Here is a 14,116-nt window from a genome sequence, read left to right on the forward strand (position 1 = left end):
TGGGTGATAATCCAGACTCCCACCGGTCTTAAACAGAGTGTTATAATACCTCCCGAACACATATCTATTCCCTTATTAAAATTGGAGGATTCAGGACTGTTAGGGTTGATTAATTAAATGTCATGAGAAAAACATCATCAGTTCAAAATGGGGGGGGGGGGGGCTGATCACTGGATCTGTAAAGCATTCCTCTTTATTTGATTGTGCTGAGCCTGATTACAAATACTAAGAGCAAGATGTAAACGGGATAGACAGATGCAAGAAACTGTATAGTGCTACATGATTTATGCCTAAGAGTAGTGCTGTAGGACTGGAGTCCGCGACTCATCCGTTTTGATTTTGGTGAGCTGAGACTCGAGCCTCATCGACAAAAGACTCAAGACTTGGACTCGACAATCCTGACCCAGGCTTGATGCTAATGACTCTCCAGCCCCACATTTTTTCACCCCCCAAAAAATTGCTGTTTGAAAACATAATTATGACAGCTAAAGAAGGTTAAGCACACAAACCGTACCGCACCGCTCTCCAAGGTGGAGTTTCAACTATAATGCTCGTTATTAAATGTACCCCTCCCTATTTTTTTTGCGACAAGCACATATTGCTTACAACTATGTGTGTCTATGTCCATGCACACCCAATACACTGGTGTACATGTACATGTAAACATCGGCAAATGACTTGTGAATCGACTCGTGACTTGTGAATCAATCGACTCGTGACTCGTGAATCAATGGACTCGTGACTCGGACTCAGATTTAGTACTCAAGTGACTCAACTAAAATACGGCCTGAGAGTAAATTCCTCAGGTAATCTGGGTCCAATTTCATGGCCCTGCTCAAAGTTGGTGACAAATCCCCGCTTACTGTAGTAGAAAATTCCCTGCCAACGGTTAGCAGATTTCACGGGTTGGTAAGGAATTTTGGCTTATGCACATGCATACATCTCATACATGTAATTAAGATTTCAAAACTCACATGGTAAGCACAGATTGTCTATTGCTAGTTAGCATGAGGTTAATGGTAATCGTAAGCAGGTAATTCTGTGGTAAGCAGAACCAAAAAATTTAGCTTGGATGGATACGCACTTTTGAGTCGGGAGTTGAGTTTTTAGCATTGAGTCGGGACCCTGGCAGACTAATAACAAAATGTTAAATTAAAATGCGGCACATGCTTACATCAACACAGTCCGGGTGCTAGATACTAGTTGTGTGCATAGTCTATTGGCAGATGCTTACAACTAACAAGACAGTCAATATACCGGTATGATTGCTAAACATCCCATTTACCAGGCATGCAACTGGGAATTTAGAAAAAAATGAGGACATTTGAAAACCACACAAGACTTTGTACACTGTGTTTTTTGACTTTGTAATGGCATTCATGAGAAGTAAACAACGAGGAAATCAGCGGATCCGAGGAAAATTGCATGCCTGTATACGCTAAGCGCAAAATTGGATAGATTCCTGCCAGATGCAATAAACAACGTATGGTATTTTGGCCAGCAGCCTGTTATACTGCCATTAAATCTAGTTTTCTGCAACTGTGCTTATTTTTAGCCGCAGATCGAAATTTACGACGGGAGGGAATTTGTGTCAGGGAACAAATTGCAGTTTGGATTCCATAACTTGCTACATACTCCACTCACAAAAAAATACAGATTCGGCAAAATTGGGTGACCATACTTAAAAAAAAAAAATTGGTATAAGTTTTGGTTATTTATAATTATTTATTTACTTTATTTCTGAGAAACTGTAACTAAAAACATTCTGATTAACAAATTAAGAAATAAAATAATGAACTTTTTTGTTTTTTATTTGAAAGTAAAGGCCTGTATCTTAGATGTACATTACAATACATGTCCTTGTTTTATAATATATACGGAGTGTGCAAAACTGGCGTGTGTCCGTATGTAATTTCCAAATTAGCCTTGGAGCGAAAATAACGACGCGTCTTCACATATGGCTTTTGGGTGGAGAGGGCATTGGCGTGAAAGCTGTGCTTTCGAGAAAATCAACGAGGAGACATTCGGGGCTAATTGCGAACGGCAGTCTGACTGAAATTACAGCCAGTGAATGCTGAAAACATATGCTGCCATTATGTTTTGTGTAAGAGGCCCGTCTTTGTGACATGCCGTTCCACAATCGGATGAAGGGAAATCGGAAACCGCAAGGATAAGGTGAAGATGTCTCATCAGAATCAGCCTATGTCCTTCTAGAACATAACAACAGAAGAAAAAAACCCAATATTTTTTTTTCCTTTAATCTCCAAAGAATATTCTAATTATTTTGTTTCAAACGTTGGACTTAATGGTTTAGGCCACTGACTGAGCTGTTAATAAGTAAAACTGGAGAAAGAAATACAAATCTAGATATGTGCTGATCTACGGAGTTAACAAACTTGGTTGCCATAATAATAAGAAGATAATAAGGAGCCGGATGGGAATTTCCCCGTGTTTTCTCCAAAAAGGGTTTTCGCGGGGTTTTCGCCCCTCCCGTAATCAGCGAATATAGTTACAGCAATATTTTTTTTCTTTTCTTGATGTTACAAGATAGATCCAAATTTTTCGTGTTCACTGAATCAACTTTATAGTAAAGCATTCATACTGGACATGTAGTTATAATAGTTTTAAAATATATTGTATTTATAATATTTGCTTAACACCTATGCATTATTCAAATAATGTTTTATCTCACTGTATTGAATTTTATTGTATTTGTAATGTAGTGTATAATTATACATGTTTGTAGTCATTATTTATTGTATGCAGGGCCCCAATGGAAACCAGTTTTAAACTGTTTGGGCATACCCTGGGTAAAGAAATGGAATGAATAAATAAATAAATAAATAAGTAGACCATTCAATCAATTAACCTATTTATAGTAAAAAAATCCAATAAAATTAAATATATAGAAAAAAAGTTAAACCTAAAGGGTGCTGTGGTCCAATGGTTACGGTGTTTAACTCGTGTGCCGTGGTACATGGGTTCCAATCCTGACAGGGAACATGGTGCTTGTGTGCTGGGGCAAGGCACTTTACTTCGATTGCCTCTCTCCACCCAGGTGTAGTAAATGGGTACCTGGTAGAAAGAAATTCCTTCAATGCTTGAGCGCCATAATGGTTGCCGTGCTCAAGCCAGGGTAATAATAGAGCGCCAGGAGCGTCACTTTGTTACGGACATGAGCGCTATACAAGAAGCCATTATTATTATTATTATTAAAAAGAACATGAAAAAGAACAAAACCTGAAAAAGAACCAATCAAAACACATTCGTTGACAAAAGAAAATCAGAGATAACATATTTTCCTTAATCATTTTCTTTAAAATTGGCAAAAGATGGTTAGAGTTCCCTTAATTCCCTCTTGATATTACCAAAAAAAAAATGTTTATGGAAATTTCTTACCAGTTCATTCAGGTCTTTCACAAGTTGTGTTGCTGTAAACTCAACTTCAAACGTTAATTCGCATGCAACAGAAGTAAATTACCAAAAGAGGATCTAGATGCCAAGTATAAGTGTGTGTGAGTTTGATTACTCATAAGTTTGAATACTCGTGAGTTTGATACTCGGGAATTGAGTATCAAACTCCCAATACTCATTATGAGACCCATCACCACAAAATGAGCATCAAGTCAGAAACCACGGTTCGACCTAAACTTTGTTTTTACTAGCCAGCCGGGCTACTATGAAACAGACTCTTAACTAGCCCGCGGGCATTTTCACTAGCCTGCATGCTTTTCTTTTATAGAGTGTCTCATAAACAACAATGTGCATACTTGTACATGTAAAACGTGTATCCTGAGGCAATCTTGTCAGTGTTTTTAAAAAACAAATCTAATAATTTAACCCTAAACAGCTAATAAACTTTGACACAAATCCATACAGGCTTGCTTTCTGAATTTCATGATTTATTTCTTCCTGTCCTTTCATCTTTACCGTGACTCAATAATTTTAGACTCACCAGCCGGGCTACTTAAGGAATAGTTCGACTAGCCTGCCGCTGTTTTGACTAGCAGTTGGCTAGCGGGCTACCGCTAAAGTCGAACCCCGCGAACATTTTGGGGTACTGAGTTCAGTAACAAAATTATTGACCGCCAACTAAATTGGAAGTTGTAAAAAGTAATTTTTGAGAAAATGACATTTACAATCTAAAAATCCTGCTGTTGAATTACAGTGAATGAACAGTAGTTAACTAATAAAAGGGGACGAATATAGGTTTTCAAGATGCTTGATAGAACAAAAAACCAAGTGGAAAGGAAGAACAGGACTTACAGATTGCATGAGGGTCACCTGAACACAAAAATTCGACCACCCTTTCACATCCCCCCCCCCTCCACACACTGTATTGCAAAATGGCAATTTCCTACGCTCAATTCATAGTGACAAGCCACTTATTTGAAAGTATGATACTGAGAACGTGAGCCTGCAGATCCATGTGGTTTGACAGGGGAGATCAAGATGGATAATTTATTGATCAATTTGAGAAATGGAAGTGGTGTTTGGCTGGTATCCATTCTGAAAGAAAGAGGGGGACTAATCCTAAAGCCACCCTCAGGTTGACATTGCGACGACAAAGAACGTTGGCGACTGACTTATCATGGTCAAGCTGCTCCAGAGCTACGACTGTCGGGAACATATCAGTTGCAAATTTTTGGCGACTTGAGTGTAACTGCAAGGATATTAAGACGATCCACATCAGTCGACGCTAAACAAAAAATCAAGTCGCAAGAGACTTTCCTTTTCTGTGCTGCAAACGGAACATGTTCCCGCCAGGCACATATCCGGATCATCTAATTTGATTGTGAATCGTCCTCGCGTCGTGGGTGACGTGAGCGTGGGTGCGACTATTCTGTGCTGAGATGCCGCTTTTTTCAACGATAACCAGACATTTTCTTTACTTTGTGACTTCTCAGTTTTGTGCATGACTTTTGTGCTTGATGCCAACTTGAGGCTGGCTTAAGTCAAAATTCCTTGTTAGCCTGTGAAATATGCCAGCTTACAATGTAAGCATGGAATTTTTGCTACCGACAGTGGTGATTTTTTGCTAACAGTAAAGCACTGGCATGAAATTGGGCTCCGAATACCCTATCCCTAGTAATGTGGAAGCATTTAATGACGGTACTATCGCCTCTGATTGAGTTACTGAAGGGATCATCAGCAGTTGACATACGGCTCATTAAATTCATGTCTACCAGACACGGTCTGCCACTTCCCCTCCAGTCCTTTACAAGGGCACCGGCAATTAACAAAATAATGCCGTGGATCATGTTCTGGGGCTCCGATTATTAATTTACACAATCAAGCCGGCAAGACCTTAGCCCGAAGGTCTTAATAGTTCATGGGTGGAGGAAAAATCAATATATGAGTACCGCCTCACGACGTTACTGCTAAAGGCTAATTTCAAGCACAGAGGCAGAAGAGATTGGCTTAGCAAAAATGGTAAACCAGCCGATAATTCATTTGATGAATACTTAGAACTATTAACTGGTTCTCTGCTCGGTTTTGTTAGTATTGAAGTAGTACATATGTACAATGTAAGTAAAATCCATCACGAGCCATTGGCCCATCCGGTGTTTATTCTAGTTTCAATAGCATGAAAAGACTGAGAATATTTCTATTCCCTGGATGGGATGCCAGTCCATCGCAGTTAACTCCCCAGCTAATGCCGGTACCGTTTTCACTCCTGGGTGGAGAGAAGCAAGTGGAGGTGAAGTGGCTTGCCCAAGGACGCAACATATGGCCAGCAGTTGGATTCCAACCCCTGACCCTCTGATCATGAGTCCAGAAATCTATCCACTGAGCTACACTCCCTCCACGATTACCTCATAAATTTGCGAGGTAATATTTTACGCTTAACACTTTTTCCGCTTAACAATTATCTTCTGCTTAATAACGCCGTGAAATGACTGGAGGGAACGGAGACAGAGTCGAGATGAGACTCATTCACAGAAAATTTCTGCGGATGACGGAGCATCAAAGGTTTATGATATTTTGACGACTGACCGTGCTCCCCGCCAGACGCCGGCAAACCCGCTCACTCAACCACGAAGAAAAACCCCGACTATCCACGTCACTAGCTCCCTTCACAAACTCCCCCAGCCTTCCCTTTAACTCCCAAGGCTTGCCGTCTGACGTCACAGTGAACACATCGCTGCCGACGTGTCAATGACTTTTCCCTTTTTTGTATGCCTTGGTAGATTCAGCGCCAACAAAGCGACATGGAGGTAACAGCAAACTGTCAAGTTCTCAACGGGACGCTAAATAAAGAGGGTCGTACGATTGGCTTTCGGGGACCATGCTTGATTAGTGGAGCTAAATGAACCCCGGGGATGAGCCGCGGATAAGTGAACATGCATTAAAATGAGAACTCTGGGAGGTATGAACTGTGTGCATATCACCCAGCAAGTCAGATGGAAGTGCGTTTCTTTGAGTTTGAAACAACGTAGGATCATTAGCATTCTCATTCAAAGCAACAAAATTGCTGTAGTTTCAGGTTTCGATCCACCAAATATAGTCTGATCCATCGATTACATCTTAATATTGGTCATTCTATAAATTAAGGGTCCACATTGAGACATTTTTCCTGTCCATAATACCTTGGTACTTTGAATTTTTTTTAATTTGTTGGGTATAATTCATAATCAATCTTGGAGGACGACTGCATTAAGAATCCACAATTATGAAATTATATATTATAGATGTCAGATGTAACAGAAACAGGAAGAAAGTGGACCCCAACTTTATTATAGATGTGAATTTGTGGGTAATTTTTTAAACGTTAAGCAAATATTTTAAGACAGGTTTAAACGTTTAGACATTCACAAGGCTGACCCATGCTCATTATGTCTGCAGACCGGTGTGATTGACATGATAAACCAACAATGGCAGTCACTGAAAAATGTGAAAACTTAACTACGTATGCCCCGAATGTAACTAAGTATTGAAGTGCTTCAAAGGTTTTGTAAATTGAAAAGGTTTGAAAACATCCTTAAAAGTGAACAGGTATAAAACTGCAATTCAAGCGAATGATTTGACAGTGTCAGAAATGATCAGTGACTAGTTTATTCGTGTAAATTACCTTAAGTTTCTTGTCGTAGTCGGCGTTGCACAGGGTCCGCAACGATATCTTAAACGGCTTCCAAGTTGGATTTAGCGTGTTCTTGATCACCTGAAAATTGAAAACCAACATAGTTCGGCAAAATTACAATCTGAAGTCAGAATTTTGTGAACGGATTTGTACTTAATTATTACATGTAGCAGAACTTCCCTCAGTAGATGAAATGGAATGGGCAAAAAGAGTATGCAGAAAGAAGTTGACAAAAATGCTTTCAAAACAGCCCAAAAATGCTTCTATACAGGGTGGTAAAAAAACGTTTACACTTTTTCAGACGCAGATTTCTTGGAATTAGGGAGACAAGTTAAAATTGTTTCGATATATGAAAAGTTCTAAACTCTAAAACAGTTGTAACAAAAATCTTAGAGGTACCAGTACCGTACATGTACACATATATTGACAACGATTATTTTGGCATTATAACTAAACCGTTGGTCAAATTGATTTTTTAAATGTTCTTTTAAAAACGTCACGGTAGAAAATGTCATGGCAGAATCAAAATATAGGTTTTTACAGGTTATATATTGAAAGATCCTACGCTGTCTGTCTGTCAGTCTGTCTGATGTTTGTGTGTCACTTTTTTGTAAAAAGTAATGAGCATGCACAGGCACAAAATGCAATGGTTAATAATGGAGAGGCTTGGTTATTGAATGCAGGTCCTACATGTATATGCTCCGATTTCTCCGGTTGGCTCGTGAAAACAAATACAAATATTATTTAGGCCTATTTGTTTTGTTTTGCTTTTTTTGGCAAATTTGCTTCTTTCAGACTTTCAATATGTAAATATTACAACATTATCTCTATGAAAACACTCCCAAATGTATCGCTATTACGCAAAACATAACGTTAATGATGACAAATGTGACAAAAAAGGCCTACCATGCCCACTTGAGGTCAACATGCAAATTGAGGTCAAAGTAAACATTAGTATGACTCCGCCCCCTAAATAAAAAAAATAGGCTCTCAAGGCGAAATATAGGTTTTTAAAGGTTTCATGGGTTTTAAAGGTTTCGTTGTGAGGCTTGCAACTTTCTAAGAAAAACACAACACAAAAAGACACCAAGTTTATTTTTTTTTCAAAAGTGCATGCAGGTTGACTGACTTGTGTCTTTCACCAAAGTGACATTATCGATGTCAGAACAATACTGCATCATTTTCCAGCTGCTAGGGACAAACACACATGTACACACACACACACAGCTGTCCACATTATTATTAATTCCCATTATTGGACCAGAGAGGACGCCCATCAAACGTTCAATATTCATTTAAGATTCCCGACATGTCTCGGCCAAGGGCGGGCTGATAAGCCGGAATCTCTGGAATTCTCCCGGGGTCGGAGTTTAACTCCCGAAGATTCCCCGCCGTGCGTGCCAAACGGGCACGTCATGTACGACCAATGTATTTATTTTTATCTTCCGGGAACATGTGTTGGTGCACGTTTGTCATTTGGACAAGTAACCAGATCTCGATGGCTGTGATTTATTTTTCTACCCGTTTCCTGTTTCCAAACGAAAAACTGGGCCATCAGGAAACCAAAAACGTTGCTCAGTTTTCTTTCTTTGACTGTGATACCGAGTGACATTTTTTCGACACATGATTTACATCAAAAGCTCACGAGAGGAAATTATTAAGGTTGCCTTTCGTCCAATTTCAAATTGATACAAAAGATACTATACTCAGAATACTAAACCAGCACTCTTCCAATGAACATTTCTAGCTGGGTATATCAGTTGTCTCCCAATTTACAAATGATTGATGAGGTACCGTACATTTGTCCTTCTAAAATTACAATTTAACTAACACAGGTGTACGGTATGTGGCAAACTTGGTTTCTGTTATTCCCAGTGATATGTACACCCTCCAGTGACGAAGTCGAGTCCATGACAAGTCCCTGCAAGTCCATCACAAGTCCTCCAGTCCCAATTCAACTCACAAGCTATTCAGATGAGCCTTGATATGGACATTCTTTTATTGTTCATACTCTGTTACTTGTGACTGGACTTGTGAGGGACTCAACCACATCCCTGGCAACTTGCCAGTTTATCTGTAGATCTGTTCTGTATTTTGCTCCAGCAAAACGGCTACAGCCGCATCCCGCTAGAGTTGGTGTGGGGCGGGGCTAGAGGGGCTAAGGGAGGACGTTGATGTTGCACGAGGGATCAGTGAGGGCATTTTTGAATTGATCCAAACTTTTTAGCATTGACGACATGGGAAGGCAGGTTATTCCAGTGTGTGATTGTTCATGGATAAAAGCTGGTGCTGTAGATCTTACTTTTAGCGAGAAGTTGGTGATATGAGTACTGGTGAGACTTTCTGAGTGTTCTTGCTTGTACGATGAGAAGTGCCGCAAGTCTTTGTGATTCAAGGAGCGTCCATCTAAGCTCATGTAGCATGGTAGTAACACTGGCATTTCTGGTTCAATTGTTGCAGCACATTCTAGCAGCAGATCTTTGAACACGCCCGAGTTGGTTCCAGTTGAAATTGACAAAATATGAAAGAAACTTACCTCTGTAACATGAACTTTGTGCCACTCCTCGGGACCCTGTCCAGCTTTGTAGAACTCCAGGAAGGGATCGGATTTACCCATCATATCCTGAGAACAAAACGTCACATTTCAATATTATGTTTGATTTCGATTATTTCTGACAATATTATAGCCAAGGATTTTGTGAGGTGCTCTTACAATGAAGTGTTGTGGTCGAGTCACTTGAGTCTGAGTCTGAGTCTCGAGTAACTTGGGTCGAGTCCGAGTCATGAGTCATTTGACCCGAGCCCAAGTCTGAGTCACATTTGTACAAAATGGATGTGCATGGACATGGACAACCATATAAGCAAGTAAGTGATGCACTCTCACTGGAAATAGTGAGAGGTGCATTTATTAATAAACATTATTATCGACAACATCACCTGGAGAGTGGTGCGGTACTGTGTTTGTGTGCTTAACTTTCTTTAGCATTGCTCTAACATTACTTTCGGAAAACAAACAACAGAATTTATGTTTTTGGTAAGGATTATGAGTCATGAGTCATTAACATCAAGTCTGAATCATGATGGTCACGTCCAAGTCCGATTCTTTTGCTGATGGGAACCGAGTCGAGTCCGAGTCACTGAAATTGCAATTCAAGATGGGCCCAAGTCTTGAAAAAAGTCTAGTGTTTTTCACTTACATTAAAGTAAGGTTCTTCATTCTAATTTGGCATTTTTAATTTTTTTTTTCAAATGTTGTATATTACCTTTAAGTGGTAGTCTACCATGTGCCTGTTTTAAGAATTTAAATGCTGATTGTTTTTTTTTACCCGGGAAATACAGAGGAGTAACATGTGGAGGAGTTGCTTCATTCTAGAAAACTAGGCTAGTAAGTAAACAAGTTCTATTCATAGGCATCTTGCCGCATCTCAAACATTCCTGATTGTAGTAAATGACTGCAAACTTTTCCGGTGAATTATCGAGTGAGAAGTGTACTTTACACACTGTTAAAATTTGTTGGAGACCTGGGCCCAATTGTATGGCTCTGCCCATCTCAGAATTCTATGTACTGCATAGAGCTATATTAAATTACTAGAGCGCTAACTCGTCATTCTGCGCGCGGAGACGCTTTGAAGCCGTCCTGGGCGCAGACATTTTGAATTCATGTGCGTGTTTGTAGAACATAATGAAATTACATGGATTGAATTTTGAAAGTGTACTCTACATGCAACGCGCAAGTAGAACATACGCAAACAACAAAAGCACGTCATTGACGGTTCAAAAAAACGTGACGGCAAAAAGCATCTGCAGCAAATACGCGCAAGCGTTGCGCTGTTTGCGTAGAGCAAAATGACACGCTCATTTGCTGATCGTGCGTTTCGGTTTTGGGCGTATTGGCTTCGATAACGCACCGGTATGGAATACAAACGTGCAAATAGCCGTACAAAAGCCGTACAAAATTTCTAGGTCTACATAGGTTTGTGCACAAACATGGATGCGCCGAGCAGGCATTACTTTGTGCACGAAGTTATCGCTCTAGTAATTTAATGATGAACTGGTACATTACGATCACAATGCTGGGCCGGGTGCACTAGCAGTTCTAAAAGTTCTGTGCTAACCCCAAAGCACAGAATCCTTAGGTTGTACGCATGCCCATAAGTCAACATATCTCTCACTAACCCTCACTGAAATATGCTGACCACAAGCGCAGATTTTTCTGCTACATTAAGTGGGGATTTTTTTTGATAAATATAAGCCTGCAGGGGCCCTGTTTGTACTTGATGTTAAGCAATTCCCCTTGTTTCTTGTAAAAATGCTCTTTAATTGGCCATTTTTAAAAAATGTACATGTATGTACACATGTACATAACTGTAAGATCATCTGCTTTTTGTGATTTTTTTTTAATGAAGCAACAACATTGCTCAATACTTTAATCCTCCTATGCAAAAATACAGTCCGTGCCAAGTAGTCCTTTCGGTCAAAATCAATCAAATGACTGGTTTCAACAATTAAGAATTCCCAGCCTACATAAATCAGGATTGACTGGCTGGGACTGTTTAAGTAACTTGATACTGCTATGCTTTGACTCCAGTCGAGTGATAAAACAGCTGTTCCCACAACTTGCCTGCTTTGTCTGCTGACCCACTTTGACTAGTCACGTTGCTTGCTTAATTGACATACTAGTTCATGTATGATCTGACTGCTGGTGACTAGCCTTTGTTAAAAGTATAGCAGGGGGAGTGAATTTTGACTGTCTGTGACTGTTTAAATAGCAGGAGGGTAAAGAAGGATGCATAACAACTTAACTCGTTCAGTGAAGTCTCAGCTCAGTGCATACTACACATTTTGAGGAACCAGAGAAAACATGCATGTACACCCATACTGAAATTTGTATCACTGTGGAAACAATTCTTTGTTCTCTCAGCCAAGGAAATTCTGGTTAAAATAAGAGCATTTTGAAACTTCAAGTTTGAAAGTGAAGTTTCAAAATGCTCTTATTTTAACCAGAATTTCCTTGGCTGAAATTCGGACTTAATATCCCTTTTCTAAAACTCTTCCATTTGCGACAGATCAACCCACCCTGGAAATTCCTAGTTTTTGAGTAAAATCCATAGGCCTATATCTATTTCGTGAAAATCTTGTGGAGACGTATTCATCTATAGAAATTGCCCTTTGGAGACATACATGTATACAATCTTTTGTTCCCTATTTTGTGCATGTCTCCAGAGGGCACGGTGTATCAGATCATGTATGCATGTATTGGGGGACTCACAACGGGATTCCGTCGCTAATGTACGTCAAAAACTGTGCTCACACGGGCACACTTTCTTAAACCATGCACCTTCAATGATTGTTTTCTTCTGAGTGACGCCATTTCAAGTGGAATAAGTTCACAGGGTACCAGTAGTTGGTACCAGCCCTATCTTCACTTTGAGCGAGGCAGTTCTAGTTTGAGTCGGTAGGCACGTGTTAATTGCAAATGTTCCCATGTGCTTTAATTAAGAAAACAGGTGTGGGCTCGTTAGCACACAGAAGACTACATTTGGGCATGTGATGGATGCCTCCACCCATTACTTGGCACAAAGTGATGGATGTTCCCAAACCAAAAGCGCAGCATTAATTACACCTAGCCCAGGAAGTGATGCCTGAACGTCCAGGGCGACGATCCAATGTGACATTCATGTGCGAATGTATACATTGAACCATCAATATTCACGTCAAGGAGTGCAGGTAATTACAAATTCAATCATGCAGGGTTGTCTTTAGGTCCCTTGACATTCATGCACAGCCTGGTTCGGCAAACAAAACTTTTTTGGGGTTGACACCGATCACATTTCGCTAACACTATTGGTCGATGGAGCTTTGAGCGCCTGCGTACAGCCCGTGACCGTAGTTCCACTATAGAAATGGCTTCACTGAATTGGTCTGTAGTGGGTTTTTTCCCCAGGGGTTGGGGGGGGGGGGAGGACACCAGAATGTAGCACTGCCAGGTGTATGCGAGTCCAATGCAGTTTTTTTCCAGTTAACCCATTTATTAGTCACTGTACAGCTCTGCCTATTACTCCCTTTATTAGGGTGTCCCAAAAAAACTTGTGCAAGTAGTTATCCTTTATTCAAATTAGGTTTTGCCCTTCACCGACGTTTTCAAACACTGTATACTCAGTGTGTTACTGAGTATTACTATAATAGTTATCCTTTAATTTCTCAAAAACTACTTAACATGAGTATTCATCTTGATGGAGCATATACTCTTGTGTATAATCAGTGAAAATGCCATGGAAATCGTTCATGCAAACCAGAGATCTAACAGATTGTAAAAGGCTATGGGTTTTACACCCATTCCAATGGGATATCAGTGCATCAGCTTGTCATGGGCCTCTTCACTCTGAGTACATTACAAATTGTAAGTTAAAGGGAATATACATCATTTGCTTTTGCTGTAATTTTCAGAAATGGATGGAATTGGGGGGTTGGAAATATATAGCAAATATAGTTACACTGACTTTTTTGAGGTTTTGGGTTCGAAAATGCTATAAAAACCAAGAAAAACAATCATTTTCCTGTAGTCTGGTTCCCTGACTCCATTTAAGAAGAAACAGAGCAGTGTACATTTATTGGGGAATTGTAAGGTCAGGGAACCAGTCTAGCTGGCTTGTACCCGTTCATAGGTGTGTAATCGATTGCAAACAAGTGCGATGGTCAACTGGGGCCAGTTTTTGAAAAAAAGCCAGTTTTTTCCAACGCTGATCGGCCGATCAGCGTTGGAAATTGATACAAAAATACCACTTTTCTTGAAAATGACAGTATACCAGGTGCCATGATTTTACAGGATGCTTTACACTGTCATTCACTAACAGTCCAGCAAGGTATTTCAAAATGATTTGGTAGTTTTATTTTTTGATGTTTGCAAATGTTGTATTTTCCCTTTAACTGTGCAAATCCCATCCCATTGGAATGGGTGAAAAACCCGTAGCCTTTTATAATCTGTCATAAATTTGCATGAATGGATTTCCGTGGCATTTTCACTGAATATATACT

General features: G+C 39.9%; 1 protein-coding gene across 2 annotated transcripts in view; it reads right to left on the reverse strand.

The window, feature by feature from the left end:
- Positions 1-14,116, reverse strand: part of LOC119745425 (copine-3-like) — a 68,989-nt gene that overhangs the window by 17,955 nt on the left and 36,918 nt on the right. For both annotated transcript variants that reach the window (XM_038221772.1, XM_038221763.1), the window contains exons 6-7: positions 9,618-9,704; positions 7,073-7,162 (exon numbers count right to left, since the gene is read on the reverse strand). In XM_038221772.1, the coding sequence (XP_038077700.1) occupies positions 7,073-7,162; positions 9,618-9,704 (177 nt within the window). The remainder of the gene's footprint in view (positions 1-7,072; positions 7,163-9,617; positions 9,705-14,116) is intronic.

Source organism: Patiria miniata, unplaced genomic scaffold (assembly GCF_015706575.1).
Source record: "Patiria miniata isolate m_02_andy unplaced genomic scaffold, ASM1570657v1 HiC_scaffold_12, whole genome shotgun sequence".
Classification (NCBI taxonomy): domain Eukaryota; kingdom Metazoa; phylum Echinodermata; class Asteroidea; order Valvatida; family Asterinidae; genus Patiria; species Patiria miniata.